Source organism: Pongo abelii, chromosome 10 (genome assembly GCF_028885655.2).
Source record: "Pongo abelii isolate AG06213 chromosome 10, NHGRI_mPonAbe1-v2.0_pri, whole genome shotgun sequence".
In the NCBI taxonomy this organism is placed as follows: Eukaryota; Metazoa; Chordata; class Mammalia; order Primates; family Hominidae; genus Pongo; species Pongo abelii.
The window spans coordinates 130,952,175-130,979,128 of NC_071995.2; the positions used below are offsets into that span (position 1 = coordinate 130,952,175).

Here is a 26,954-nt window from a genome sequence, read left to right on the forward strand (position 1 = left end):
AGTGTAAGGATAGTGAGGTGATTACTGCAATCAAATTAACAGTTACCCTTGTTTTGTTTTGTTTGGTGAGAGTGGCTAAGATCTACTCTTTCAGCAAGTTCCAAGTATACAGTGCAATATTATTAATTACAGGCTGGGCGCTTTGGCTCACACCTGCAATCCCAGCACTTGGAGAGGCCAAGGCTGTAGGGTCGCTTGAGACCGCATATTCAAGACCAGCCTGCACAACTTAGGACACCATCTCTACAAAAAATTAAAAAATTAGGCAGGTGTGGCATGTGTCTGTAGTCCCAGCTATTCATTCAGAAGGCTGAGGCGGGAAGATCGCTTGCGTCCAGGAGGTTGAGGCTGCAGTGAGCTGTGATTGTGCCACTACACTCCAGGCTGGGCTGTAGAGCAAGACCCTGTCTCTTAAAAAAAAAAGATTCCACGTGTAAGTGATACTGTACAGCATTTATCTTTCTCTGACTTATTTCAGTTAGCATTATGCCCTCTAGGTTCATTCTTGTTGTCGTAAATGGCAGGATTTCCTTGCTTTTTGTTACCGAATAGTATTCCATGTGTATATACTATATTATCTGTTCATCTGTTGCTGGACACTTAGGTTGTTTTCATAGCTTGGCTGTTGTGAACAGTGCTGCAGTGAACACAGGAGTGCACATACCTCTTCAAGACGCGGATTTCCTTTCCTTTGGCTGTGCACCCAGAAATGGGGTTGCTGGATCATATGTTCATTCTATTTTTAATTTTTTGAGGAACCTTCATACTGATTTCCATAATGGCTGTAATAGTTTACATTCTCACCAACAGTGCACAAGGGTTTTTTAGGGAAATGTTTAACAGACATTTTGGATAGCAAGTGTAGAAGCGGGTGTATGGAGTTTTTAAGGTATGGGTAAATTTTTGTTTCTTTTTTTATTTTTGTCTTCCAGTTTAATCTCAAGAGCCAAAATTTTTATTTCTTAAGGCATGTGATGAGTATGTAGGGATCGCTTTATTATTACTGCTTTAAATATGTATGTATTTTTCCACTTTCCTCCTCAACACCATATTATGAAAATTCCAAACAAGTTGAATGGATTGTTTAGTGAATGATATCTTACTATTTAAATTCTATGATTAATTTTACTGTGCTTTGAAAGTCTTACATATATTTTATAATTTCTTTTGTATGTGTGATATATTTCCTAATAAAAAATTACTTATAAGACTAAAAGAGGAAAACCAAGGAGTCTCCATTTTGAGTTACAGACTTTTGAGGCCAAGTAACAGTGGATATCTAAGAAAATAGAAAAGAGTTAAAATGAAAAACATCCATTTCTTTGGGAAAAAAATTCAGCATGAGTTTTATTACTTTCCCTTTTTGTTTTTTTTTTTTTTTTTTTTGAGACAGAGTCTCGCTCTGTCGCCCAGGCTGGAGTTCAGTGGCGCGATCTCGGCTCACTGCAGGCTCCGCCTCCCGGGTTCATGCTGTTCTCCTGCCTCAGCCTCCCGAGTAGCTGAGACTACAGGCCCCTGCGACCACACCCGGCGAATTTTTTGTATTTTTTAGTAGAGACGGGGTTTCACCATGTTAGCCAGGATGGTGTCGATCTCCTTGACCTCCTCCTGATCCGCCCTCCTTGGCCTCCCAAAGTGCTGGGATTACAGGCGTGAGCCACCGCACCTGGCCGAGTTTTATTACTGATAGCCAATTGTGTAATTTTTATTTTGACTAGTGAAACTCTAGAAATAAATTCAGAATTTGTTATTACATATGTACTAATTTCTGTTTCGAAAAGATTTTTAGGTGATCCTGAGTGCAGGGGTGTTGCATATAAAATACAGACAGGCACACATTTATTTATAAAAAGATAAAAAGAACCATTCTAAGTAGAAGTTTTTCATCATTTTCCTGTTAGCGAAAATGAATAATTTGCCATAATTTTATCATCCTAACACAACTTTTTTTTTTTTTTGTAATGGAGTCTCGCTCTGTTGTCCAGGCTAGAGTGCAGTGGCACGATCTTGACTCACTACACCCTCTGCCTCCCAGGCTCAAACGATTCTCCTGTCTCAGCTTTCCTGCGTAGCTAAGATTACAGGCGTGTACCACCACACCCAGCTAATTTTTGTGCTTTTAGTAGAGACGGGATTTTACCATGTCGGCCAGGCTGGTCTTGAACTCCTGACCTCAAGTGATCCACCTGCCTTGGCCTCCCAAAGTGCTGGGATTACAGGCATGAGCCACCATGCCTGACTGATTTTTTAATGTTATGTTGCATATATACCAGTTGAATCAAATGAATTTATACTTTTTTGTTTTGTTATTTCACTTAACAAATAATTATTTTATTGACTTCTAATAATTCTCTTTTTAACTGCTGCTACTGCTTCATTATTTTGAGGACCTGTAATTCATCTAACCACTTTCTAGTTTTAGGTTATGTCTGTTCTATTTAGAAAAACTCTTAGGAGTGACACTAGTGAATCAGGAGAGCGTAAGTCTCTTCGTGGTGCCCACCGTATACTCACTTTGTGTTTAGCTAAAAGTGCTGCTAGACTGTGGCCCCAGTTTTATTATGGCTTCGCAAGCCCTGTTTAACCATTCTAAAAAGAGTTTAAACTTTGGGAGGCTACGGCGGGCGGATCACTTGAGGCCAGGAGTTTGAGACCAGCCTGGCCAACATGGCAAAACCCCGTCTCTACCAAAAATGCCAAAAATTTGCCAGGTGCGGTGGCGTGTTTCCATAGTCCCAGCTACTTGAGAGGCTGAGGCAGGAGAATCATTTGAACACGGGAGGCAGAGGCTGCAGTGAGCCAAGATTGTGCCGCTGCACTCCAGCCTGGGCAACAGAGCAAGACTCTTGTCTCAAAAAAAATAAAGTTTAAGACAGAGTTTCAGGATGAGTTTTATTATTTGCAGCCAATTGTAGGATTTTTATAATAAACTAATCTGTGCCAGTTAAACTCCAGAAATAAATCCAGAGTGCTCAGCATTGCGTGTATTTCTCTTTGTTTCCAGAAGGTTTTGTGGTTGTGTTGAGTGCAGCTATAGTATAAAAAAATACTAGTAATATTATTATGGTTATTTATGTCTTATAAAAACCTCCTGATTGGAGCATTTTTTTCAGTGATTATGATGTTAGAGAAAATGAGTAATTATTTATGGTTTTGTGATCTTAACCCAACTGTTGTTTCTTACGTTACTTTACGTATGTGTTTGTATTTTTTTTTTTTTTTTTTTTTGAGACAGAGTCTTGCTCCATTGCCAGGCTGGACGTGATCTCAGCTCACCACAACCTCTGCCTCCTGGGTTCAAGTGATTCTCCCACCTCAGCCTCCCGAGTAGCTGGGACTACAGGCATGTGCCACCACGCCCAGCTAATTTTTGTATTTTTAGTAGAGATGGGGTTTCACCATGTTGGCCAGGATGGTCTTGAACTCCTGACCTCAGGGGATCCGCCTGCCTCAGCCTCCCAAAGTGCTGGGGTTACAGGCGTGAGCCACCACGCCCTGCCAGTTTTTTTATTTTTTTGTAGAAATGGAGGTCTCACTTTGTTGCCCAGGCTGGTCTTGAACTCTTGGGCTCAAGCAGTCCTCCCACCTCAGCCTCCCAAAATGCTGGAATTACAGGCATGAGCCACTACACCTGGCTTTATAGTTTATTTCTTTGTTTATTTAAATAGGGCAGAAATTTTCCTTCTGGTAGCCGCCAACTACTACTGGTCTTTTTAGGTGGCAGATGTTCTGTGAGCTTCCTTCTGCTGTGTTTTCCATGGATAAGCTCTGTTTTGGTATTGTCTCTCCTAAATGGGCACCCAGAATTAAATTCCCTTCAGAGTGTTTTTTCTTTGTGAGAAATTCTCTTTTTTAAAGAATTGTAATAATGGTTTTTGATCAAAATCAAGGTTGTATTTTAAACACAAGAGTATCTTCTGTAATCCCAGCAGTTTGGGAGGCCGAGGCGGGCGGATCACAAGGTCAGGAATTCAAGACCAGCGTGGTCAACATAGTGAAACCCCATCTGTACTTAAAAATACAAAAAATTAGCTGGGCTTGGTGGCAGGTGCCTGTAATTCCAGCTACTTGGGAGGCTGAGTCAGGAGAATTGCTTGAACCCGGGAGGCAGAGGTTGCATTGAGCAGAGCTTGTGCCACTGTACTCCAGCCTGGGCGACAGAGAGAGACTGTGTCTCAAAAAAAAAAAAAAAAAAAAAGACAGAGTATCTTTACCAATAATACCTTCATGGAGACAAAATAAAGTAAAACTAAAAATCATTCTGAAAACCAAGGCTGAGTGTGCCGTGCCTGGAGGAGTTCCTGTGTCTTCTGCAGAACCCAGGGGCAGCAGGACCCGTGTGTCCTGAGTCCTCTGGGAAGCAGGCTGAGTGTCAGCCACAGCTGGGGAGCAGTCAGCAGGGTGCACAGTCATCCCTGTCAGTGCTTCTTGAGCAGAAGTTTCTCATTTTAATGAAGTCCAGTTTATCCGTGTGTTCATGTAGATATCCAGTTTCCTAGCACCATTTGTTGAAAAGACTTTCTATTCCCCATTGGATTGCCTTAGAGGCTTTGGAACATCGTGTGAGTGTGGAACATCGTGTGAGTGTGGATCTGATTCTTGGTGCGCAGCTCAGTTCTTTTTATCTGTGTGTTGGTCCTTATGCCAGCGCTGCACTGCACTGTCCTGGTTCCTGGAGTCTTGGGGTGTGTCTTGAAGTCAGGTCCTTCACTTGGTTCTTCTCTCTCAATAATCTTTTTTCAGGCTCACTGATTTTTAAATTTTTTTTTCTTTTCTTTTTTTTTTTTTTTTTTGAGATAGGGTCTCGCTCTGTCACCCAGGCTGGAGTGTGGTGGCGTTCTCTCGGCTCACTGCAACCTCAGCCTCAACCTCCAGGGCTGAAGTGATCCTCCCATCCCAGCCTCCCAAGTAGCTGGGAGTACAGGCCTGTGCCACCATGCCCAGCTAATTTTCGTATTTTTGTAGAGATGAATTTTCGCCACGTTGGTCAGGCTGGTCTTGAACTCCTGACCTCAAGTGATCTGTGTACCTTAGGTTCCCAAAATGCTGGGAATACAACATAAGCCACTGCGCCTGGTCAATTTAAAATTTTTTGTTTGTTTTTTTGGAGATGGGGTCTCATTATATTGCCCAGGCTGGTTTTGAACTCCTGATCTCAAGCAGTTCTCTTGCCTTGACCTCCCAAAGTGCTGGGATTATAGGCGTGAGTCACCGTGCCCCGACTAATTTTTTCACATCTCCACACTGATGTTACGCCTATCCAATGAATTTTTTTTTTATTTTGGATGTTGTATTTTTCACTTCTAGTATCTCCATTTTGCTCTTTATTTTAATAGTTTCTGTTTTTTTGTCAAGATTTCTTCTTGTCTTTTATTGCAGTATATTTTCCTTTACGTCCTTGGGCATACATATTAAGGTCACTTTAAGATCCTTGCCTGCTTATTCTAGTAGGTGGGTCATCTTGAGGTTGGTGTCTGAGTATGGCTCATGTTTTTTGCTTGTATTTTGAAGTAATTTTGTTTGTATTTTGGAGTAAGTTTGAATTGGATTTTGGACAATTGTGCATGACATGTAGAAACCCTGGGTTCTGTTACATTATTCTGAAAAGTGTTTATTTGCTTTAACACTTAGTTAACTTGATTGAATTAAAAATGCACACTCTGGCTGGGTGTGGTGGCTCACGCCTGTAATCCCAGCACTTTGGGAGGCTGAGGCGGGTGGATCACAAGGTCAGGAGTTTGAGACCAGCCTGGCCAATATGGTGAAACCCTGTCTCTACTAAAAATACAAAAATTAGCTGGGCGTGGTGGCGTACCTGTAGTCCCAGCTTCTCAGGAGGCTGAGGCAGGAGAATCGCTTGAACCCGGGAGGTGGAGGTTGCAGTGAGGCGAGATCATACCATTGCACTCCAGCCTGGACGACAGAGCGAGACTCTGTCTCAAAAAACAAAAAACAACAACAACAAAAAACGCCAAACAACAACAACAAAAAACCTGCATACTCTTTCTCCTTTGTGGCAGGAGGCACCTGAAAACTCAGTTCAGTACTTAGGCCTTCTCTTGGATTCTGTTTTTGTGTACATAGTTTAGGTGGAGGTTAGGGAGAGAATGTGGGGCCTCCTCCTTTTCCATCTGTCTCTTGCTCTTTGTCCTCTTGTTCAAGCCAGTGAGATGCTATGTGTCTTTAGGTTTGAGCTGTTCCATAGAGCACAGACTGGGGCTGCCCTCATGCCAAATGCCATGAAACTGGAAACCTTACCGTGTTCCATTCCCTTCTTGAATATCACTTCCCTTCCTGTATCACTGGCCTACCGTTTCATATTTTTTTGTATTTCATCTAGAGTTTATGGTTTGGTTACCTGGATTATTATTATTATTTTTTTTGAGACGGAGTCTCGCTCTGTCACCCAGGTTGGAGTGCAGTAGCGCAGTTTTGGCTCACTGCAAGCTCCGCCTCCTGGGTTCACGCCATTTTCCTGCTTCAGCCTCCCGAGTAGCTGGGACTACGGGCACCCGCCACCACGTCTGACTAATTTTTTTTGTGTGTGTATTTTTAGTAGAGATGGGGTTTCACTGTGGTCTCGATCTCCTGCCCCTCGTGATCCACCCACCTTGGCCTCCCAAAGTGCTGGGATTACAGGTGTGAGCCACCATGCCCGGCCTTGTTACCTGGATTATGTTTGACCCGATAGGAAGTACTTGGCCATTACTGGACACGGAGCCCTATATCAAGTTTTTTTTATTAAAAAATATTCTTTTCTTTTGATTGTATTAGTCATACATGTTCATTATAGAACATTTGGAAAATTTAGAAACGCACACACACACAAATCATGTCACCTGTAATGCTGCCCCAGAGGTAACCACTGCCAGGCCATTGTTTTCCAAACATTCTTTCCTTTCTTTCCTCCCTCTCTTTGTCCATTCCCTCTGTCCCTTTCATCTTCTTTCCTTTTCCATCTTGGTTAAATGTAAATGGCAGTGCCTTCCTGCTACATATGCTGTATTGTGGCTGATTTTTCCTTTCAGTAACTCTTCCTAAGCTTTTCCCCGTGTGAGTACAGAGTCTGTGGCATGACTGGTGGTGGCTGTGTGGTGGCCCTTGTGTGGCAGTTGGTTCAAACAGCTCCCTGTCACTGAACAGTTACTTTGTTGAGGTATCTGTAACTTTTACGTTTAAAATGTCTCACTAAGTAGAGTGAATATAATTGAGTGATTTAAGGAATAATTTAGCAACTAGTAATTAAGTCCTTAGCACTTACTTTAATGGCAAGGATGATGACCAGATGGAAAAGGGTTAGGGTTAAGTCTGTGCTGACCAAGAGTTGGCTAGTTTCTGTCTTTGTAAAATAACATGCCAATAGCTTCCCGTGTAAACTTTTAAAAAACATGATTTTTTAAGAGCAGTTTTAGGTTCACAGCAGAATTGAGAGGAAGGAACAAGAGACTTTTAAACATACCCCATTGCCCGCCCCATGTGCACAGCCTCCTTTATATCCGTGTCCCCCACCAGACGGTGCATTTGTTGCACTTGGTGAAACCTTCAGTGCCATGTCATTAGCATAGTACTGTAGTCTCACCGCCCTGGAAATGTCCCATGCTCGCCTGCTCACCTCCTCCCCGCTGCTTTGCACCTGGCAACCACTCGTCTCTTTGTCTCTATAGTTTTGCCTTTTCCAAGACACCACAGAGTTAGGGTCATGTAGCGTGTCGCCTTTTCAGATTGGCTTCTTTCATTTTTTGTTTTTTTAAAGATGGGGTCTCTTGCTTTGTTGCCCAGGCTGGAATGCAGAGTGCAGTGGCACAGTCCTAGATCACTGCAGCCTCAAACTCTTGGGCTCAAGACTCCTGAGTAGCTAGGACTACAGGCATGTGTCACCATGCCTGGCTAACATTTTAATTTTTATTTTTTTGTAGAGACAGGATCTTGCTGTGTTGCCCAGGCTGGTTTTGAACTCCTGACCTCAAGTGATCCTCCCACCTCAGCCTTCCAAAGTGTTGGGATTAAGGCATAAGCCACCACGCCTGGTGATGGCTTTTTTTCACTTTAAACATTTTAAATAACATCTGTCTATTTATATCTCTATATATCTCACATATTTATATCTCATGTAGGGTGCTAACTGTAAAAATTTCATTTTAAAGATCTAAGTTGGCTGGGTGTGGTGGCTCACACCTGTAATCCCAGCACTTTGGGAGGCCGAGGCAGGCGGATCACGAGGTCAGGAGATCAAGACCATCCTGGATAACATGGTGAAACCCCGTCTCTACTAAAAATTCAAAAAAACTAGCCGGGCGTGGTGGCAGGCACCTGTAGTCCCAGCTACTCGGGAGGCTGAGACAGGAGAATGGCTTGAACCTGGAAGGCAGAGGTTGCACTGAGATCCCGCCACTGCACTCTAGCCTGGGTGACAGAGTGAGACTCCGTCTCAAAAAAAAAAAAAAAAAAAAAGATCTAAATTAATTAGTTATTAATTGGGGTTTTAGTGTCATTTTCCAGTAGAAAGGCAATTTCACCTTTTTATTATTCGGTGTTTTTGGATGTGAAGTTATGCTGGGCAGTGTGACTGATGGGTCAGCTGAGCTTTGTCTCAGAACTGAAACTCATGTTTCCCAGCATTAGACCTTTTGTTGTTTCCCAAGGACTGTAGGTTTGCATTGATTTGAAATTCCATTAAAACCAGAATACTATGTCTTTTACAAGTCTTTTTTCCCCCAGAGGTAAGTTAGAACTTTAAATTGTTTATTATACATAAATATACATTACACATGTATATTTAAAGACACGGGGTAGATAACATTTCTGTTACTAGAAAAGAATGAGGTCGATATTTGGGATAATTATGATAGTTTGAGTGTATTCTTGTAATGGCCTTCAGTGATCAAAATCTCATTTTTTCATCTTTTTTCCCAGCAGCAAGCCCTCGCAGGGAGCCTGGTAGCAGGGGCCGGAAGCACAGTAGAGACGGACCTGTTTAAGAGGCAGCAGGCGATGCCCTCCACAGGTATGGCAGCTACGTCAGGGCACGGCTAGCGTGGCCTCGGGAATGCGCCCCTCTCCTTGGGCTGCCGAGGTACAGTTGCCATGAGTTTCTGAAGAGCAGTTGCTAAACTTGGTTTCTTCCTACTTTGAAAATTAACCTCGCTTACAGTGATTATCAGCTGAACAATATTTACGTGAATTTTTCTGAGTCCTGAAGTGAGGAATTTTTCAGTTGAGCAGGTGTATTCCATGTTGGTTTTCTGCATGCATTTGTAGGCTCTTGAGTCATCACGGTGTAATTAAACACAAAATCATCTGCTTTCTGAAGTTGTCATATTTTTAAGCTGATTTTTTCAAATAATAAACTTAATACATTTTTATATAAAAGACTTCAACAGTTCAGTACGGTATAACTTAAGCCTATGTCTGGCTTGGTACCTGCCCACTCCCCAGCCACAGCAGTAACCACTGTTAATGTTTCGCATATTCTCTCTCACAGACCTTCCTCTCTTCATACACAAGCATTGTTACATATGTGATACTTTGAAAAAGTTGAGATGCGATCGTATATAAGTTGTTATGTCTAAGAATATTAACTGAAGAGCCCATCTCTTCAGGTCATAACCTCTCTCAGTGTTCCGTGCTGTTCCGTCATGGGGATGGTTGGTTCTTTATCAGTCAGATCCTTGTCAGTGTTCATCTGTTAGTGTCACCTTTTGTCTGTTACAGTGAACTAAGGATTGAACATGTAGTCTCATGGTTTTTTTTTCCTACATGTATATCAGTCTATGTGTCTACTTATTTTTTGAGATAGGGTCTGGCTCACCCAGGCCGGAGTGCATTGGCATCATCATGGCTCACTGCAGCCTCTACCTCCCAGGCTTGAGCAAATCTCATGCCTCAACCTCCTGAGTAGCTGGGACTACAGGCGCGTGCCACCACACCCAGCTAAATGCAAAAATTTTTGCATTTTAGGTACAGTTGTGGTCCCACTATGTTGCCCAGGCTGGTCTCGAACTCCTGGGCTCAAGTCTTCTCGCCTCAGCCTCCCAAAGTGCTGGGATTATAAGCGTGAGCCACTGCGCCCGACTGTCTGTCAATATATCTAAAGGAAAAACGCCTAGAAATGAAATTGCTAGATCAAAGCGCAGATGTAGTTAGGTAATGATGGTGCTCAATTGCCCACCAAAAGGACGGGGCCAGTTTTCACTGCCATCAAGAATTTCTGGTTCTTTCACATTTTGATCGTTTTATTAGGTATAAGTCATTTAATCCTCATTGATCTGATGGGTGAAAAATTCCTTGTTCTGATACGGGTTTCTTTAGTTTTGAGCACGCTGTGCAGCCTCATTCCCTGTGTGCTGGGCATTTGTCAGTCTGCTCCACTGCCCGCTCTCCATGCTCTCGTCCGTGTACTTGTGATGCCCCTCATGTGTGCCTGTGCTTTCTGAGTGCTAAGCGAGTCCACCTCTGTCCGTCACATGCGTTGCAGTGTTGCCTCTCAGGTTGTTGCTCGTCCTTGGCCTTTTTCTTGTATTGGCAACATTTTAATGAGAAATTGTATTTATCAGCCTTAGGTTTTATGGCTTCTGGATTTTAGTTCATGTATAGAAAGGCCTCCCTGTTCAAAGATGGTAAAAACACACATGTTTTTTTCTACTACTTCTCTGGTTTTATTTTTACATCAAACTGCACCTTTTTTGAAAATTATTCTAGAGCAGTCTAAGAGGCCTCGCCTTGAAGTGGGTCACCAAGGGGTAGTTTTCCAGCACCCGGGGGCGGACGCAGGCGTTCCTCTCCAGCAACTAATGCCGACCGCACAAGGTAAGGCCCAGCAGCAGAGCCAGCTCCCCACTCAGGAGCAGGCGGTACACTGCGGTTCCAGAAACCAGCACCAGACTCAAACTTGGGCAGTGGAGGTAGCGTGTTTGCAGTGGGGTGCCTGAAATTGATACTTCTCTGAGTCCCAGTCGATATCATATGCAAAGCCCCTGGAGACATATTCTTGCCACACTAATGGGAGCCACACGTCGCATTGTCATAGTGTCTTTCAACAATTTTTACTCCTGTGTTTCTCCTAATTGCTGCTGTTGTGGGGGTGCCCTGTGGTGATCTGGTGCTTGTTTTGCTTGATGCTGACTTGCAAAGGTCAAGTGCCTCTCTTTCCTTTTGTGTGTGCTCAGTTGTGGCCGACTTCTCGTGTGAGTGTGGCGGGTCTTGGACAAGCACCGGGGTGTTAGATGTGTCTCCTTGTGACTCATTGGTAGAAGCTGCCACACTTGGGAATCAGTGCTTTTGGCTCTTTTCTTATTTTGCAGGAGGAATGCCCCCCACACCGCAGGCCGCGCAGCTCGCTGGACAGAGGCAGAGTCAGCAGCAGTACGACCCCTCCACGGGCCCTCCTGTGCAGAACGCCGCCAGCTTGCACACCCCACTGCCGCAGCTGCCCGGGAGGCTGCCCCCAGCCGGTGTTCCCACTGCAGCCCTCTCCTCTGCGCTGCAGTTTGCACAGCAGCCACAAGTGGTGGAGGCCCAGACACAGCTCCAAATCCCGGTGAAGACTCAGCAGCCCAATGTTCCCATCCCTGCACCCCCTAGCAGCCAACTCCCCATCCCTCCCTCGCAGCCTGCACAGCTGGCCCTCCACGTTCCCACGCCTGGAAAGGTGCAGATGCAGGCCTCTCAGCTTTCCTCCCTGCCACAGGTATGAGAAGAGAATAGATAGAGGAAAAAAAGAAAATGGTTTGCAGGATTTGCTGGCTACCTGTGTGTTAGACAGAGTGTCACACCACACTGTAATTTGTGTATTTTCTCTTAGCAGCTTGCTCCCCCAATTTAGAACAATTGGTTAATTCAGTACTTGGAATACAGTTTTATTTGGCTCTATGATATTATCTTTATTAAAGTAATAGAGAACTGGGCTGGGTTTGGTGACTCACACCTGTAATCCCAGCACTTTGGGAGGCTGAGGCGGGTGGATCACCTGAGCTCAGGAGTTCGAGACCAACCTGGCCAACATGGCCGAAACCCTGTCTCTACTAAAAATACAAAAATTAGCCAGGCGTGGTGGCAAGTGCCTGTAGTCCAAGCTACTTCAAAGGCTGAGGCAGGAGACTCACTTGAACCTGGGAGGTGAAGGTTGCACTGAGCTGAGATCACACCATTGCACTCCAGCCTGAGTGACAGAGTGAGACTCTGTCTCAAAAAAAAAAAATAATAATAATAATAGTAATAATAGACAACTGTTATTATTGTCACTCTTAGTACCGGGGCCCCTCCTTACTCACTCATATGTTGTGCGAAGGGCATGGTGTCAGTTATCCCTTATGATCTGCCCAGCAACTCTCAGGTAGGTGGCAGTGACCCATTCTACCAGTGTGGAGACAAATATGCAGAGGTTCTGGGGCCCCAGGTTACGTGGCGATGACGTGATGAGCAGGGCTTGGCCCTAGCTCCATGCGAGTGCGAAACCATGCTGCACACCACCCACCAGACGTGCTCCGCGGGCGCCTGCTTTGCTGCTTTTGGGATGCTATATGCTCTGCAAACGTGTGTAAGGCGTTACTGAGCCAGCTTGATACACATGTGTAAGGCGTTACTGAGCCAGCTTGATACACATTTCAGGTAGTTAAAATGCCCCTCCTCCACTGATTAACTTTACCCAGTGCGTTTTTGGAATGTCCACAGTAAACTGGTTTTGGTTCCTAAGGAATAGCGAAATGCCACAGCCTGGGTGCCAGCCGTCAACAGGGCACTGACAGGGAGGCCGGGGAGGACTCTCAGCCCCCTTGGTTCTCCACTATTTGATGCACATCAGGGCTTGGGGAGCCCACTGCAGAGAGTCTTCACTTCCTTTTGCCTTCTCCCTCACTAACAAAGGAATTTCCTAGGTGGGCTTTGAGTTCAGGGTTTTTGTTTGTTTTGAAATAGGGTCTGGCTCTGTCACCCAGGCTGGAATGCAGTGACATGATCTCTGCCCACTGCAGCCTCTACTTCCTGGGCTTAGATGATCCTCCTGCCCCTGCCCCCTGAGTAGCTGGGACTACAGGTGCACACCACTACACCTGGCTGATTTTTGTATTGTTGTAGAGACGGGATTTTGCCATGCTGCCCAAGCTACAAGTTCTTTTTCTTTTTTTTTTTTTAAGACGGAGTTTCGCTCTTGTTACCCAGGCTGGAGTGCAATGGCCCGATCTTGGCTCACCACAACCTCCGCCTCCTGGGTTCAAGCGATTCTCCTGCCTCAGCTCCCGAGTAGCTGGGATTATAGGCATGTTGCCACCATGCCGGCTAATTTTGTGTTTTTAGTAGAAACGGGGTTTCTCCACGTTGGTCAGGCTGGTCTCGAACTCCTAACCTCAGGTGATCCGCTCGTTTTGGCCTCCCAAAGTGCTGGGATTACAGGCGTGAGCCACTGCGCCCGGCCTACAGGTTCTTTATGTTTGAGATTTATGGCAAAGTCTTAAGTATATAACGATGAAATAATAGTAACAATAATAGCTATCACTTATTCACCACTTGTGAGGTGTGGTGTCAAGCACTGTGATGAGCAATTTATTGGCATTATTTATTTCCTTTACCTGACAACCTTGTGAGGTAGAATCTTTATTATCTCCATTTTATAGATTAAAAAAACCAGAGGCCAGAAAAGCCAGTGACTGGTGGGGCTGTGGTTGGGAGCCTTTTATGCAAGTCTGCAGGGAAGCCTTGTGCACCCACTTTGAGAAAGTTGACACATGCCGGGACAGCTGAGCTCTTCTAGGCCTTACATTGCTTGCTTTAGGTTTTTGTGGAAATGATTCTATTTTGAACACTTCCTCACATCAAGCCACATACTGACTTAAAGCAGCTCTGTGGTTTTTCTTAGATTTAATTTACCTGCCTGTATTACTGAAAAAATCAGCTGTGGAAAATGATTTTATTTTATTTTATCTTTTTTTTTTTGAGTCAGAGTCTCACTCTGTCCCTCAGGGTGGAGTGCAGTGGCACGATCTCCACTCACTGCATTCTCTGCCTCCTGGGTTCAAGCAGTTCTCCTGCCTCAGCCTCCCGAGTAGCTGGGACTACAGGCATGTGCCACCATGCCCTACTGGGGTTTTTTTTTTTTCCAGCAGAGAAATGATTTATTTCACAATTTAGCTTTCTAAATAACTTTATATTCTCTCCTTAAGAACAGCAGTACAGGAAATCATTTACTGATCATTTTGCAGTGCACATAATATCTTATGCATGCTTAGGCAACTATTTTTTTTTTTTTTTACTTTTTAGTAGAGATGGGCTTTTGCCATGTTGGCCAGGCTGGTCTCAAACTCCTAACCTCAACTAATCCACCCGCCTTGGGCTCCCAAAATGCTGGAATTACAGGCGTGAGCCACCACACCCAGCCTGGAAAATGATTTTAAAGAAGCGCTTTACAAAGTCATTAGGAACCTGTTACTTCTAGGTTAGCCAGGGTTGGCACACTTTCTCAGTCAAGGGCCAGGTAGTAAATGTTCCAGCTTTGCGGGCTGTTCAGTTTCTGTGGCAGAAGTGGACACAGCCATGCACGGACAGCACATAAGTGGATGTGGCTGTGCTGTAATAAAGCTTCATTTCCAAAAGCCTGTCGCCAGCCGGGAGACAGTGCTGCAGATTTGAAGAAAACAAACCCATGTTGTGGGACGGGCACTCAGAGAGAGTGTTCTAGCAGTTCTGTCTCCCTTCAGCTTTTGAACGGGCTAAATCTTGTGTGAGCCTTCACTCAGTCCACCTTCCCTGCTCTCTGTGAATTTAAGTCTGTCATTGAGGTGGTGTGAAGAGGAGGACTTTTTTTTTTTTTTTTTTTTTGAGACAGAGTTTTGCTCTTGTTCCCCAGGCTGGAGTGGAATGGCGCAATCTCAGCTCACCACAACTTCCGCCTCTTCGGTTTAAGCAATTCTCCTGCCTCAGCTTCCCGAGTAGCTGGGATTATAGGCATGTGCCACCATGCCCGGCTAATTTTGTATTTTTAGTAGAGACGAGGTTTCTCCGTGTTGGTCAGGCTGGTCTTGAACTCCTGACCTCAGGTGATCCGCCCACCTTGGCCTCTGAAAGTGCTGGGATTATAGGCGTGAGCCACTGCGCCTGGCCTGAGGAGGATTTTTTTAACCCTTTTAGCCTGTCTGCCACGAGAGAGGCACACTGAATTTGTATTTTATTTTATTTTATATTTTCTTAAGATAGGGTCTTGCTTTGTTGCCCAGGCTGGAGTACGGTGGCACAAACATGACTCACTGCAGCCTCAACCTCCCAGGCTCAAGCAGTCCTCCCACCTCAGCCTCCCATGTAGCTGCGACCAAAGGCGCACACCACCACACCTGGCTATTTTTTAAATTTTTTTGTAGAGATGGGGTCTTACTTTGTCAAAGCCCAGGCTCATCTCAAACTCCTGGGCTCAAGCGATCTTCCCACTTCAGCCTCTCAAAGTGTTGGGATTACAGGCATGAGCCACTGGGCATGGCTTAAAGATAGTTCATAATGAAAACTCCTATTTGGTTTTGTGGAAGTGGGAGGATGTATTATTTGTGGACACGTTAGTGTTGGCCTGTGGATGTGATGTGATTTGTTTGCTTGCGTCGTGCAGCGGAAGGTGCTGGCAGTGCGCATCTCTGGTGCTGTGGGCGCTCTGGTATTTGGCACTGTGGGCTGCCCTGACGTCTTTTCTTCACCTTGCTCCACTTGTGCTCTGCCCTTATAGACAGTGGCATCGACAAGGCTCCCTGTGGACTCTGCCCCGCCCTGCCCACGGCCTCTGCCCACCTCTTCTACCTCATCCCTCGCACCTGTGAGTGGCTCCGGACCAGGACCCTGCCCTGCTCGGTCCTCTCCAGTAAATAGACCCTCCTCAGCCACCAATAAGGCACTGTCTCCAGTCACTTCCCGGACCCCAGGGGTGGTGGCATCTGCCCCCCCCAAACCACAGAGTCCTGCTCAGAATGCCACCTCGTCCCAAGACAGTTCTCAGGATACGCTGACAGAACAAATAACTCTGGTAAGCATGCTTAAGAAAGTTGTAAAATATACTCCAGTTGGTGAAGCACATTTAGTTTTAATTGTCAAGAATGTGATGGCATAAAACTAAATGCCTGGTCAATTCAGCATGGCTTGGGAATCAGTAGACACAAGATGAAAACCAAGGGTTAGCCTTTTCTGTTGGAAGCAGACTCATGGAGGCAGTCTGTGTTTTTGTGATAAAGCCTGCAGTCTTGGGCTGCTTTCATATGGGCAGTAGATGAGGGTGGGAGAGGTCACGTGTAGCAGTCAGGCTGAGAGGGACAAGCTTGAGCGCTGGGGCCCTGCAGGCTGTGAGGTCCCTGCAGCCACCAGTCTGCAGCCCTGTGCTTGAGAGTCACTGCCCAGCCCTTAGCACTTACTTTGGGTTGGATGACTAAGCATTTATTTTGTTCACCTTCATTAGGGGAATTAAAAGAAATGTGTATCAAAATAGAGTGTCATAAACCCCATGTTCCCCATTATCTGATTTTATCACAGTGATCAATATGCAGCTAGTCTCATTTCATTTATCCCACTCCTTTCCAGATTATTTAGAAGCAAATTCCAGGCATCCTATGGTTTCCCATGTCAACACTTTGGTAGAAACATGAGGTTTTAAAGTTTTAGTCTGTTTTATAGAGCTGGGGCAGGACTATTGCTCCAGCTTCTTCTAAGGCTCCTGGAAGGGTCACATGCTCCTAGGCCTCTCCTAGAACCACTTTGACCTTTGTGTTCGAGTCTTACCTTTGATATTAAACTGGGACCTTGTGCTTTCTCTCTTCCTTAGTGCCTGACTGAGACTTTTGCATAGTAGGGCTTCAAATTTCTGGGGTCTGAGTTGGTGGAACACATCACATGCCGACCCCACCGTCCCCCATATATCACCTGCAGGAGAACCAGGTGCATCAGCGCATTGCGGAGCTGAGGAAGACAGGTCTGTGGTCCCAGAGGCGTCTGCCAAAGCTGCAGGAGGCCCCACGCCCCAAGTCCCACTGGGACTATCTGCTGGAGGAGATGCAGTGGATGGCCACAGACTTTGCCCAGGAGAGGAGGTGGAAGGTGGCTGCTGCGAAGAAGGTGGGTTGGAATGCGTGGAGCTGCTGTGCTGTGTGCGTTGGTGGGGGCTCGAGTTTGCAGTGATGTAAGTGGTGGGCAGGACTCCAGACCCACTTTTTTTTTTTTTTTTTTTCCCAGACAGGGTCTCGCTCTGTTGTCCAGGCTGGAGTGTCCAGCTAATTTTGTTTTTTTTGCCACATTACCCAGACTGGTCTTGAATCCTGGGCTCAAGCGATTGCTCGCCTCAGCCTCCCAGAGTGCTGGGATTGCAGGCGTGAACCACTGTGCCTGGCAGACTCACTCTAGAGGCCTTAACTTGTGAAGTCTGGGAAGGATACTTCCCTATTGTTTGGAGAATAACTGTGCTGTGTAATTAAGTCTCTGAGGTAGTGTCTTCAGAGCCCAGCATGTGTTGTTGGGATCAAGCCTGTCCTCCCCCACTGAGCACTGGTGTGGATTTAGCTTCATTTTGTTGCCTGGCTTTGCCTGGCAGTTAGAGTTAGGATACCTGCAGTGCCGCAGGTTCGGGCTGGTGGCTGGGGCTGTTCAGGGAGCTGAGAGGCTAAGAGTTAGAAGGCACCTGGTGTCAGTCAAGGGACAGCAAGGGGCTGTCCTAGGCTTTCCTGCCTGGCCACACGGCCTCCTGCCCTTCCTCCTGGGCTTCTAGTCTAGCTTTCTCTTTAATTTTGGCTGAGAATTTATTTTTCTCCTAACTGTTGCCAAAGCAGGCACAGAGTCCTTGGAAGACTGTGGAGGCCCTACTGCTAACACTAGAAAAGTGAGAACAAGTGGTAGATTTCTAGAAACCCCAGGCCTCAGTGGGAAGCAGCTGTGCTTTCACTGTGTGAACAGCCGTGGCCCTTCTTTGTCCTCCTCATTACCATGTCACTGCCTCTGTTTCTTGGGCCCTAGGGTCTTTGTTCATATTTTCTGTACTCTTAAGGCCGTGGCCTTGTGTTCTGTCCCCTGCCCTGTCCACTCCATACCCAGAATTCTCCCCCTCGCTGTCTTCATGTAGGGTAGGCAGAGAAAAGCTGAGACCACAGGGTGAGAACCGTGGGGTTCTGAGGGTCAAGGGTCTCAAGTCAGATTCATAAGCATTCCAGAAAAACCCAGATTCTTCCTTAAACCAGCCTTTCCACAAAGAAGACAGTCCTGAACATGGTGGACACCAGGCTGGATAGGGCAGGAGGCCAGACGTGTAGATGCCAGGCTGGGCATGTGGATGCCGGGCTGGATGGGTGGGGGCTGGCCGATGGGCTAGAGTGGGAGCTGGTGGGGTTGGCTGAAGAGCAGTGCAGCACCTACAGGGCACAGGCCGGGGCCATCTCTCAACAGCTGAGTGATGCACCTGCAGCCAAGCCTGCCCTTCCCCGTGCCTCCTGCCTCTCGCTGGGGTAGACAGGGAGAGGCCGCAGAGCAGCCCACCCCGATCAGGGCCTGTGTTGACGACAGTGAGCCCCGTTGGAGGCCAAGTGGGAGCATGGCATGTGCGCAGAGTCCCGGCGGTAGTTGAGTGCATTTCCATCCCTAGAACGGGCGTGGGGGTGACAGCCATTGTGCTCTCAGGGCTCCAAAGGTTTTCTCATCTTAATTCTCTCCACCCATTTGAGGTTCTGTTGGTGGGTATGTGAAGTGTCTAAACTTTTGGAAAACAGACAATTTAAAGCAAAAGCTTTAAAAATGTGAATTATCGCAGCCCAATAATTTCTATAACTGGTGCAGCATTCATGAAATGAGATGCTGACGCTTGTTTATTGAATGGAGAGATGTTAATCATCTATTAAATGGGAAAGGAAGATTATAGCACAATATGGTATTCTAGTTTTGAGGAAAATAATGTGTATTTGGTGAAAAATATAAAAACACTTTCTAGAAAAGTCAAGCTAAATATTGATGGTGGTTTTTGCTTATAGTCATGTTTCTCCTAATCCACCCTAAGAGCATACGAGGATGTATATGACAGTGAATTGTATGTAATTTTAGTCTGAGAAGATTTTTAAAAAGTTACATATCCTTTTTTTTCCAGCATGACATAGAGTACAACATACAATTCTTGCACTTTTATTCACCAGCTCGTTAGAACTGTGGTGCGCCATCATGAGGAGAAGCAGCTCCGTGAAGAAAGGGGGAAGAAGGAAGAGCAGAGCAGACTGAGACGGATAGCCGCCTCCACGGCCCGGGAGATAGAGTGCTTTTGGTCGAATATTGAACAGGCGAGTGCTGCAGTTGTCATGGGGTCGTAAGAATCAGCCCATCGGAGCTGGTGAGGCCGCTTCCCGAGACCAGAGCATGGGCACCTTGCTTAGGAAGCTTTCGAGCACCAGAGCCAGCAATGTGTGCACTCTCCTGGGCTGTTGCTCGTTGGCCTTTGAATGAGCTGCTCGTGCCTCCGTCTGTCTTGCACAGGGGATGCACCTCAGCTGTGGCTGCCCTCTGAGGTGCTTCATGCTGTGGAGGGGCTCTGGGTGTTGTTTCAGAGTTAGTGTGAGTCACCACCACGGTTACTTCTAGAGCGGCCGCTCGCTCGCTTGCTTTCCTTTTTTGAAATTTTAATTCTTACGTCACCACCTAATAGAACCTGGGCAGGATGTAGTTAGTATGAAATAAATGAAAAAGCACCACCTGACGAGGCTGGAAAACACTGTTTTTAGACTCTGCTTATGTGCTTTAGTGTTTTGTATGCAGAACATCTGTAATTCCCATCCTTAGTAACGTGCTTATTCATTTAATCCTTTGCATTTAGGTTGTGGAAATAAAACTACAAGTAGAATTAGAAGAAAAAAGGAAGAAGGCCTTAAATTTACAGAAAGTTTCCAGGAGAGGTAGGACCCTTTTAAAAAAGGCTCACCACGCTTGGGTGGTAGTTTGTTCAGATTCTTTTCTCAGCAGGCAGTCTCCTGGCGCTGTGGCTTCCCACAGAGGACATCTGCTCATCAGCCAGCTGCCTGATTGTTACATTTCTCTTTGTGTGGCCATCCTAGTTTTATGCTTCAGTGCTTTTGAGATGTGCTAGTGTGAGTCAGCACCCCTAAGTTGATAAACTCTGGGACACAGAACTGGGGTTCAGTCCCTGGACAGTGAGTGAGGAGCTTCCTGAGGTGTTTGCCATGCAGGAGGATCCTTGGGTGCCTGGCTGGGTGACACCTCCCTGTCGTTCTTCCTTTGATGTTTCTTCGGCAGCTGCCTCCACTCGTTATGTGCCACTCCACTTAGGATGTGCGCGGCACCAGTGGCGGCAGTATTCACTGTTTCATTTGCCTCTGAGGACACCTCCAGGAGGGTGGGCATTGTGTTTCCCCATTATTGATGAGGAACCTGAGGCTGAGAGGTGGCTGCTGCTGAAAGTCATAGAGCCACAAGTTAGTAAAAACCACTGCCCTGTGTGATGATGAGGAAGAGGAGGCAGAACTCATGCGTCCCTCCTTTCCCTGCACGTGGGTGGAGGCAGCAGGACCCTGCCTGGAAAGCAGAGACGCCCTCGCCAAGCATGGGGGGCCTTGGGAACGAACTGTGCTCCTTGTCTCTCTAGGGAAAGAATTGAGACCTAAAGGATTTGACGCATTACAGGAAAGTTCTCTGGTAAGTTTGGGGTTGTTACTGTGCTGTGTGAGGAGTAGAAGCAGCTCCAGTAGAGTGGGCCTTTTTGTTCTTATCCAAAGGAATTTGTAGGCTGTGACTATTACTCCCTTTCTTTTTTTTTTTTGTTTTTGAGACAGAGTCTTGCTCTGTCACCCAGGCTGGAGTGAAGTGGCACGATCTCAGCTCACTGCAACCTCTGCCTCCCAGGTTCAAGCAATTCTCCTGCCTCAGCCTCCCAAGTAGCTAGGACTACAGGCGCATGCCGCCACCACACCTGGCTAATTTTTTTTTTTTTTTTTTAGTAGAGATGGGGTTTCACCATGTTGCCCAGGCTGGTCTCAAACTCCTGAGCTCAGGCATTCCATCCGCCTTGGCCTCCCGAAGTGCTAGGATTACAGGCGTGAACCACCGCGCCCGGCCTATTACTCCCTTTCATTATAGACTCAGTCTACTTTGAAAATAAACTGGTGCTTTATAGCCTTAGTCTCACGTGGGGTGTTAATTTGGCAGTGACAGCTGAACACAGTGAGCATTGATCATGTCCTTGCTCCCCCACTGCCCTGCCCCGACCCCAGATGGAGGCTGAGGGCGGCCTAAAGGGCTTGCCCTGGGGCTCCCCCCACCTGTCCCATGGACACTGTTGTCTTGGTTTCCCATTCTGAGTGTTTGGATCTCATGCTTGTGGTTTTTCTTTCTTTCTTTCAGGATTCAGGAATGTCTGGAAGAAAAAGAAAAGCTAGCATATCTTTGACTGATGACGAAGGTCTGTTCCCCCTCAGCGCTATCTTTGTCATCTCCAGGGCTGCTGATGAGATGACACAGAGCTGCGGCGACTTGGGGTTTAGTCTTGTCATCTTCAGCTGGTTGGAAAGTTCAACCTTTGTATTTATCCAGATGTCTCTCAGTGTATAGAGTACTTTTTGGTATCTCTGGAGGACTTGGGATGTTTTCTGGAGCAACATGGTCATATCTGCTTTTTGAGGTTTGGAAACTTGGGTGCATCTTGGAGAGTGTTGGGGCCCCATGCTCCTGTGGCACAGGGCCAAGCCTGTTTCTGTCCTTGAGAGGTGGCCCTGGTATGTCCTCTGGTAGACCCATGGTTGCCAGCCATTGGGATTTCAGAAGAAACTCGTGTGAATTTTAGATGTTGGAGAAACCTCGTTCAGATGAGAACAGATACCTGAGCACTCAGTGTGTGAGCTGGGGACAGCCCACGGCCATGACCTATTTCCAAACCCATGTGGATTGAGTACAGAAGTCCTCAGGAGTAGACTGGATTTTTAGAGACAGAGTAGGGAGCAGGAGTAGAGAGGTTGGAGAAACTTTCTTGGGTGTTTGTGTGGCGGTTCCTGTCAGGTGCCAGGTAAGGCCTGCAGTTTCTCCTTCGGCTCTTTGATCAGCATCAATGTGGGTTTATTGGCTTGATTTGGTGAAGTGCGTTAACTTTTCCAAATTTTTGAAGATTGATCTTTGGTATGTGTTGATTTTTATTTGGAAGTCAACAGGGAGTTTGGCCAGATTGTTGGCATGAAACTGGCAGTATTCAGTTGTGCGTATGACAGAAACGAAACAGCAGTGTGGCAGATGAGTGAAGAGCCTGAGGGCACATGGCCCAGGACTGGCACAGCATTGTGGTGGCATTTTCAGGCCCCTCCCAAGCGATTCTCTTGCCTCAGCCTCCTGAGTAGCTGAGACTACAGGTGCGGACTACTACGCAGCTAATTTTTGTATTTTTAGTAGAGATGGGGTTTCACCATGTTGGCCAGGCTGGTCTCAAACTCCTGACCTCAGGTAATCCACCCGCCTCAGCCTCCCAAAGTGCTGGATTACAGGTGTGAGCCACCACACCTGGCCTGGTGCTGAATTCTAGATAGTACCATCCTGCACTGGGGATGGATTGAACTCTGGCCTTTCAGACAAGAGAAGCACAACAGAGTACAGTAGGTTTGTGTCTTTCTTGTTACCTGGAAAGGATTAGGTCATTTCTTCATGAGGAACACCTTTTCTCTGGCCTGCACTCTGGTAGCTGCAGTCGGCTTTATGTAGATTGACCTCTCCACTTTCCTTGTTTTCTCACATTCTCAGGAGCACATTTGTGTACAGTCATGTGTTTCTTAACAACAGGGATATATTCTGAGAGATGCGTTGCTGGACAATTTTGTTGTTATGTGAACGTACAAAGTACTTACGCAAACCTAGATGGTGCAGCCTGTGCCTCCGGCTACAAACCTGCACACATGTGACTCTCCTGAATACTGTGGGTAATTGGAATATAGTGGTATTTGTGCATCTAAACATATCTTGACACAGAAAAGGTAGTGTAAAGATACGGTATTACAGTCTTACAGGGTCCCATTGCATATGCGGTCCATTGTTGGCAGAAACGTCATTATGTGGTGCTCAACTGTATTGAAACAGACTTTTATTTGACTTCTGTTTAATGCCTAAAGATGTCTTAGGATAACTCAGAGAAGGCCAAATTAACCACCCGAGGTTGTCTTTACTTTTCTTTTCCAAAACTCTCCACTCTGGAAACCAAGTGGTCAGAAGGCAGAAGGAATGGCAGAAAGTGTTTCCAAGAGAAGGGGATGGCCAGGCCTGTCGCAAGCTGCCAGGGTGTCGAGTACAGTCAGGAAAGGCAGCACCTGGAGGTCCAGCGACTTGTGTGGTTGGGGTCAGGTGTCTAGGCCTTCTTGGTGGGCAGTGGGGGTCTTGTAGTGAAGAAATGAGGAAGAGTTTTGATGGTGGGAAGGGAGAGATGTTACGTTAGATCGTGAGAGAAGAAAAGTTAAGAGCCAGCTGAGAGGAGAGATGGTGCAGGCCCCCAGGTGGGGAGAGGGTCCATGGACAGAGGGAGTTTGGCTGTGGGGAGGCTGGTAGCTGCTCTTTTCTCTGCCAGGAGCCAAGATCTCTATGGTGAGTGAGGCGTGAGATTCAGGGCTGGAGGGCTGAAGAGGGCGGAGCGGGCTTGGGCTGGTGATTGTGGAGGACAGGAGAGCCAAGGAGAGTGTTAGGCTGATGTGGGTGGGCCTCGTGAGATGGGCGATGATGACTTCACGGTGATCCCAGATGGCATGCTTGTGGGCTTTCCACAGTGGGGCTCTGCAGGAAGGTAGGAGGGTTGACAGCATTCCGTATGTTGGCCTGAAGAAGGTATGCCATGTGTGGAAAAACCAGGGCTGTCATTCACAGCCTGAAGTGGAAGGGGAAATATGCCTCCAGTTTCCTGCCCATTTAATTAAATTTAACCTCAGAAGTTTAAAAGCTCAGTTTCAATTTCTGTAATAGCTATGCAAAATAATTTCGAAGCCTTATAGTGTGTAGTGAGTAACAGACATTCTAGTGGTGTTGCCTCTCAGTGACGCTTGCTGATAACCATTTTAGTGGACGACGAAGAGGAAACAATTGAAGAGGAGGAAGCAAACGAAGGCGTTGTGGACCACCAAACAGAACTTTCTAATTTAGCCAAGGAAGGTAGGCTGTTGCTACCGTATTAAACATTCAGTAAGTACAAAGAAACATTTAAAACGTGTGAGATGTGAATAATAATATATTGAGTAACAGCAGCAGTGCCTGTTTTATGGAAAACAGTCCGTGTGTGCCTCCTGCTGCTCTCTCTCCTGACCTGGAGGTCCTGGTCCTCCTGGGTTGTGTGTCGGACACTGCCCTGAGTGTCTTTCTTCCCTGCCACCTGCGTGTGTCTCCCTGAATGTACCGTTCATCTTGAGTGTGTGAGAACTTCATACGAATGAATCCACCACAGCTTGACGGGCTTGCTCTCTCCACTCAGCCTGGATGTCCTGAGTTTCACCCACAGCGTTAGGTGTTGCTATCAATGCGTTCATTGTCTTTGCCAGGCCGTATTCTTTTTGTAAATATGTCACCAACTATTTTTTGTGCTGTTGGTGGCCATTCACCTGGTCCTTGTGTTTGCTGTGAGCATTCTCCTATTCCCCAGGCACGTGTGCATGAGTGGCTTGCCGGCTTGCCTGTGCTCAGGGGCAGGAGAGTAACTGTTGTTTAGAGTGGGTGTGCCAAGCTCCACATCTCAGGAAGGAACTCTTTTTTTTTTGAGATGGAGTCTCGCTGTCACCCAGGCTGGAGTGCAGTGGCGTGATCTCGGCTCACTGCAAGCTCCGCCTCCCGGGTTCACGCCATTCTCCTGCCTCAGCCTCCTGAGTAGCTGGGACTACAGGCGCCCGCCACCACGCCCGGCTAATTTTTTGTATTTTTTAGTAGAGACGGGGTTTCACCATGTTAGCCAGGATGTTCTGGATCTCCTGACCTGATGATTCACCCGCCTCGGCCTCCCAAAGTGCTGGGATTACAGGCATGAGCCACTGCGCCCGGCCTAGGAAGGAACTCTTTTTTAAAAAAATTATATATATATATATTTAGTTTTATTGCCATTCTTTCACTGCTATAACACATCTCAGGAACTCCTGATGTTGTCTGCCACTCTGGGGGTAAAAAGTGGTATCTCCTTGTGGTTTTAATTTGCACTTTTGTGATAACTGACGAAGTGAAGCATCTTTTCGTGTTTCTTCCTTTGTTCATTTTGGCTCATTTTGGTGTTGAGTTTTCTTTCCTTATTGACTTGTTGGTGATGGTCTTTATATATTCTGGACATGAATTCTTGGTCAGTTCTGTGTTGCAGTGACATTTTCCCAGTTGGTGGTGTGTCTTTTCACTCTTTGCAGTACCTTTCAATGAAAGGCGTTCTTAATTTCAGCATACAGCAAGTCCTCATTTAATGTTGTCAATAAGTTACTAGAAACTGCAACTTTAAGTGAAATGGCGTTACATTAATGTTGTTTTATTATAGCCATGAGGAAAAAAAAATTGGTTTTGTTATACAGTTGACCCTTGAACAATGTGGGGATTAGGAGTGCCAACCCGCCCCCACCACCTGCACTGTTGAAAATTTGCATATAGCTTTTGACTTCTCCAAAACTTACTAATAGCCTACTGTTGACTGGAAGCCTTATCAATAACATGAAACAGTCGATGAACACATATTTTGTGTGGTTTTTTTCTTTTTCTTTTTTTTTTTTTTTGAGACAGAGTCTCACTCTGACACCTAGGCTGGAGTGAGTGGCGGATCACAGCTCACTGCAGCCTTGACTTCTTGGGCTCAGACGATCCTTCCACCTCAGGCTCCCAAGTAGCTGGGACTATAGGTGCACACTACCACGCCCAGCTGATTTTTGTGTTTTTTGTAGATACGGGATTTCAGGCTAGTCTCAAACTCCTGGGCTCAAGCGAGCCTCCCATTTTGGCTTCACAAAGTGCCGGGTTTACAGGTGTGAGCCATCGTGCCTGGCCTATTTTGTATGTTATGTGTATTTAATATTATGTACTGTATTCTTACAACAAAGTAAGCTGGAGAAAAGAAAATGTTGTTAAAAAATAAGGAAGAGAAAATACATTTACTATTTATTAAGTGGAAGTGAATATAAAGGTCTTCATCCTTGTCATCTTCACGTTGAGTAGGATGAGGAGGGAGTGGGTGAGGGGGAGGGGAAGGGGTTGGTCCTGCTGTGGATAAAATCTGCATGGAAGAGGACCCTCACAGTTCCAACCCAAGTTGTCCACCGATCAGCTATACGTCATTTTGCTCAAAGTTACAATTTCTAAGAACCAACCTATTGATGATGTTTAGTGAGGACTTACTGTAGTTGAATTTGTCAATCTTGTTCACAAGGATATATCATCTAAAATTTTTCTGCTTTTACTCTCACGTTGTGAAATGAGTGCAGTTTCCTTTTTTTCCCCCAAATGCATATTTGGAAAGCCATATTGAAAAGCCTGTCTTTTCCCCACTGATCTTCAATGCCAGCTCAGACATAAAACAGGTTTCCTTCTATGCATGGCTCTTTCTGGGATCTTTATTCTTTTATTGGCAAATTTGTACCAATCTGTACTGATACCACACTGTCTTTCTTACGATAGCTTTATAATAGTTCTTGATGTCTGGTTAGGTAAGTTCTTCTGCCTTGCTCTGTGTTAGGAGGATCTTGTCTATTTGGGGACTATTTCAGAAACATGCTAGAATCAGCTCATCAAGTTTCACAGAAAAACCTATTGGGAATTTTGATTAGAATTTAATTGCATTAATGGATGTTTTGTGAGAATTGCTGTCTTTATGAAGTTCAGCCTTTCCAGTCTATGATCAAAATATAGTTCTCCCCTTCACTTAGGTCTTCCTAAATAGCTTTCCATAAAATTTCATGATTGTGTCTCTTTTGTTAGATTTAATTCTAGGTACTATATATTTTTAAAAGTTGTGCTAAATGGCATATTTTCTAAAATTATATTTTAAA

General features: G+C 45.9%; 1 protein-coding gene across 20 annotated transcripts in view; it reads left to right on the plus strand.

Annotated features, from left to right (window-relative positions):
* The window catches only part of LOC100451130 (E1A-binding protein p400), a 131,379-nt gene that overhangs the window by 21,047 nt on the left and 83,378 nt on the right, over nt 1–26,954 (plus strand). For 9 of the 20 annotated variants that reach the window (XM_054528436.1, XM_054528439.1, XM_054528450.1 and 6 more), the window contains 10 exons: nt 8,914–9,004; nt 10,699–10,806; nt 11,301–11,686; nt 15,698–15,991; nt 16,885–17,070; nt 19,125–19,265; nt 19,796–19,874; nt 20,582–20,631; nt 21,337–21,394; nt 24,016–24,105. In XM_054528436.1, coding sequence (XP_054384411.1) covers nt 8,914–9,004; nt 10,699–10,806; nt 11,301–11,686; nt 15,698–15,991; nt 16,885–17,070; nt 19,125–19,265; nt 19,796–19,874; nt 20,582–20,631; nt 21,337–21,394; nt 24,016–24,105 — 1,483 coding nt within the window. The remainder of the gene's footprint in view (nt 1–8,913; nt 9,005–10,698; nt 10,807–11,300; nt 11,687–15,697; nt 15,992–16,884; nt 17,071–19,124; nt 19,266–19,795; nt 19,875–20,581; nt 20,632–21,336; nt 21,395–24,015; nt 24,106–26,954) is intronic. The other 11 variants (XM_054528446.2, XM_054528442.2, XM_054528451.1 and 8 more) reach the window with 3 other exon arrangements.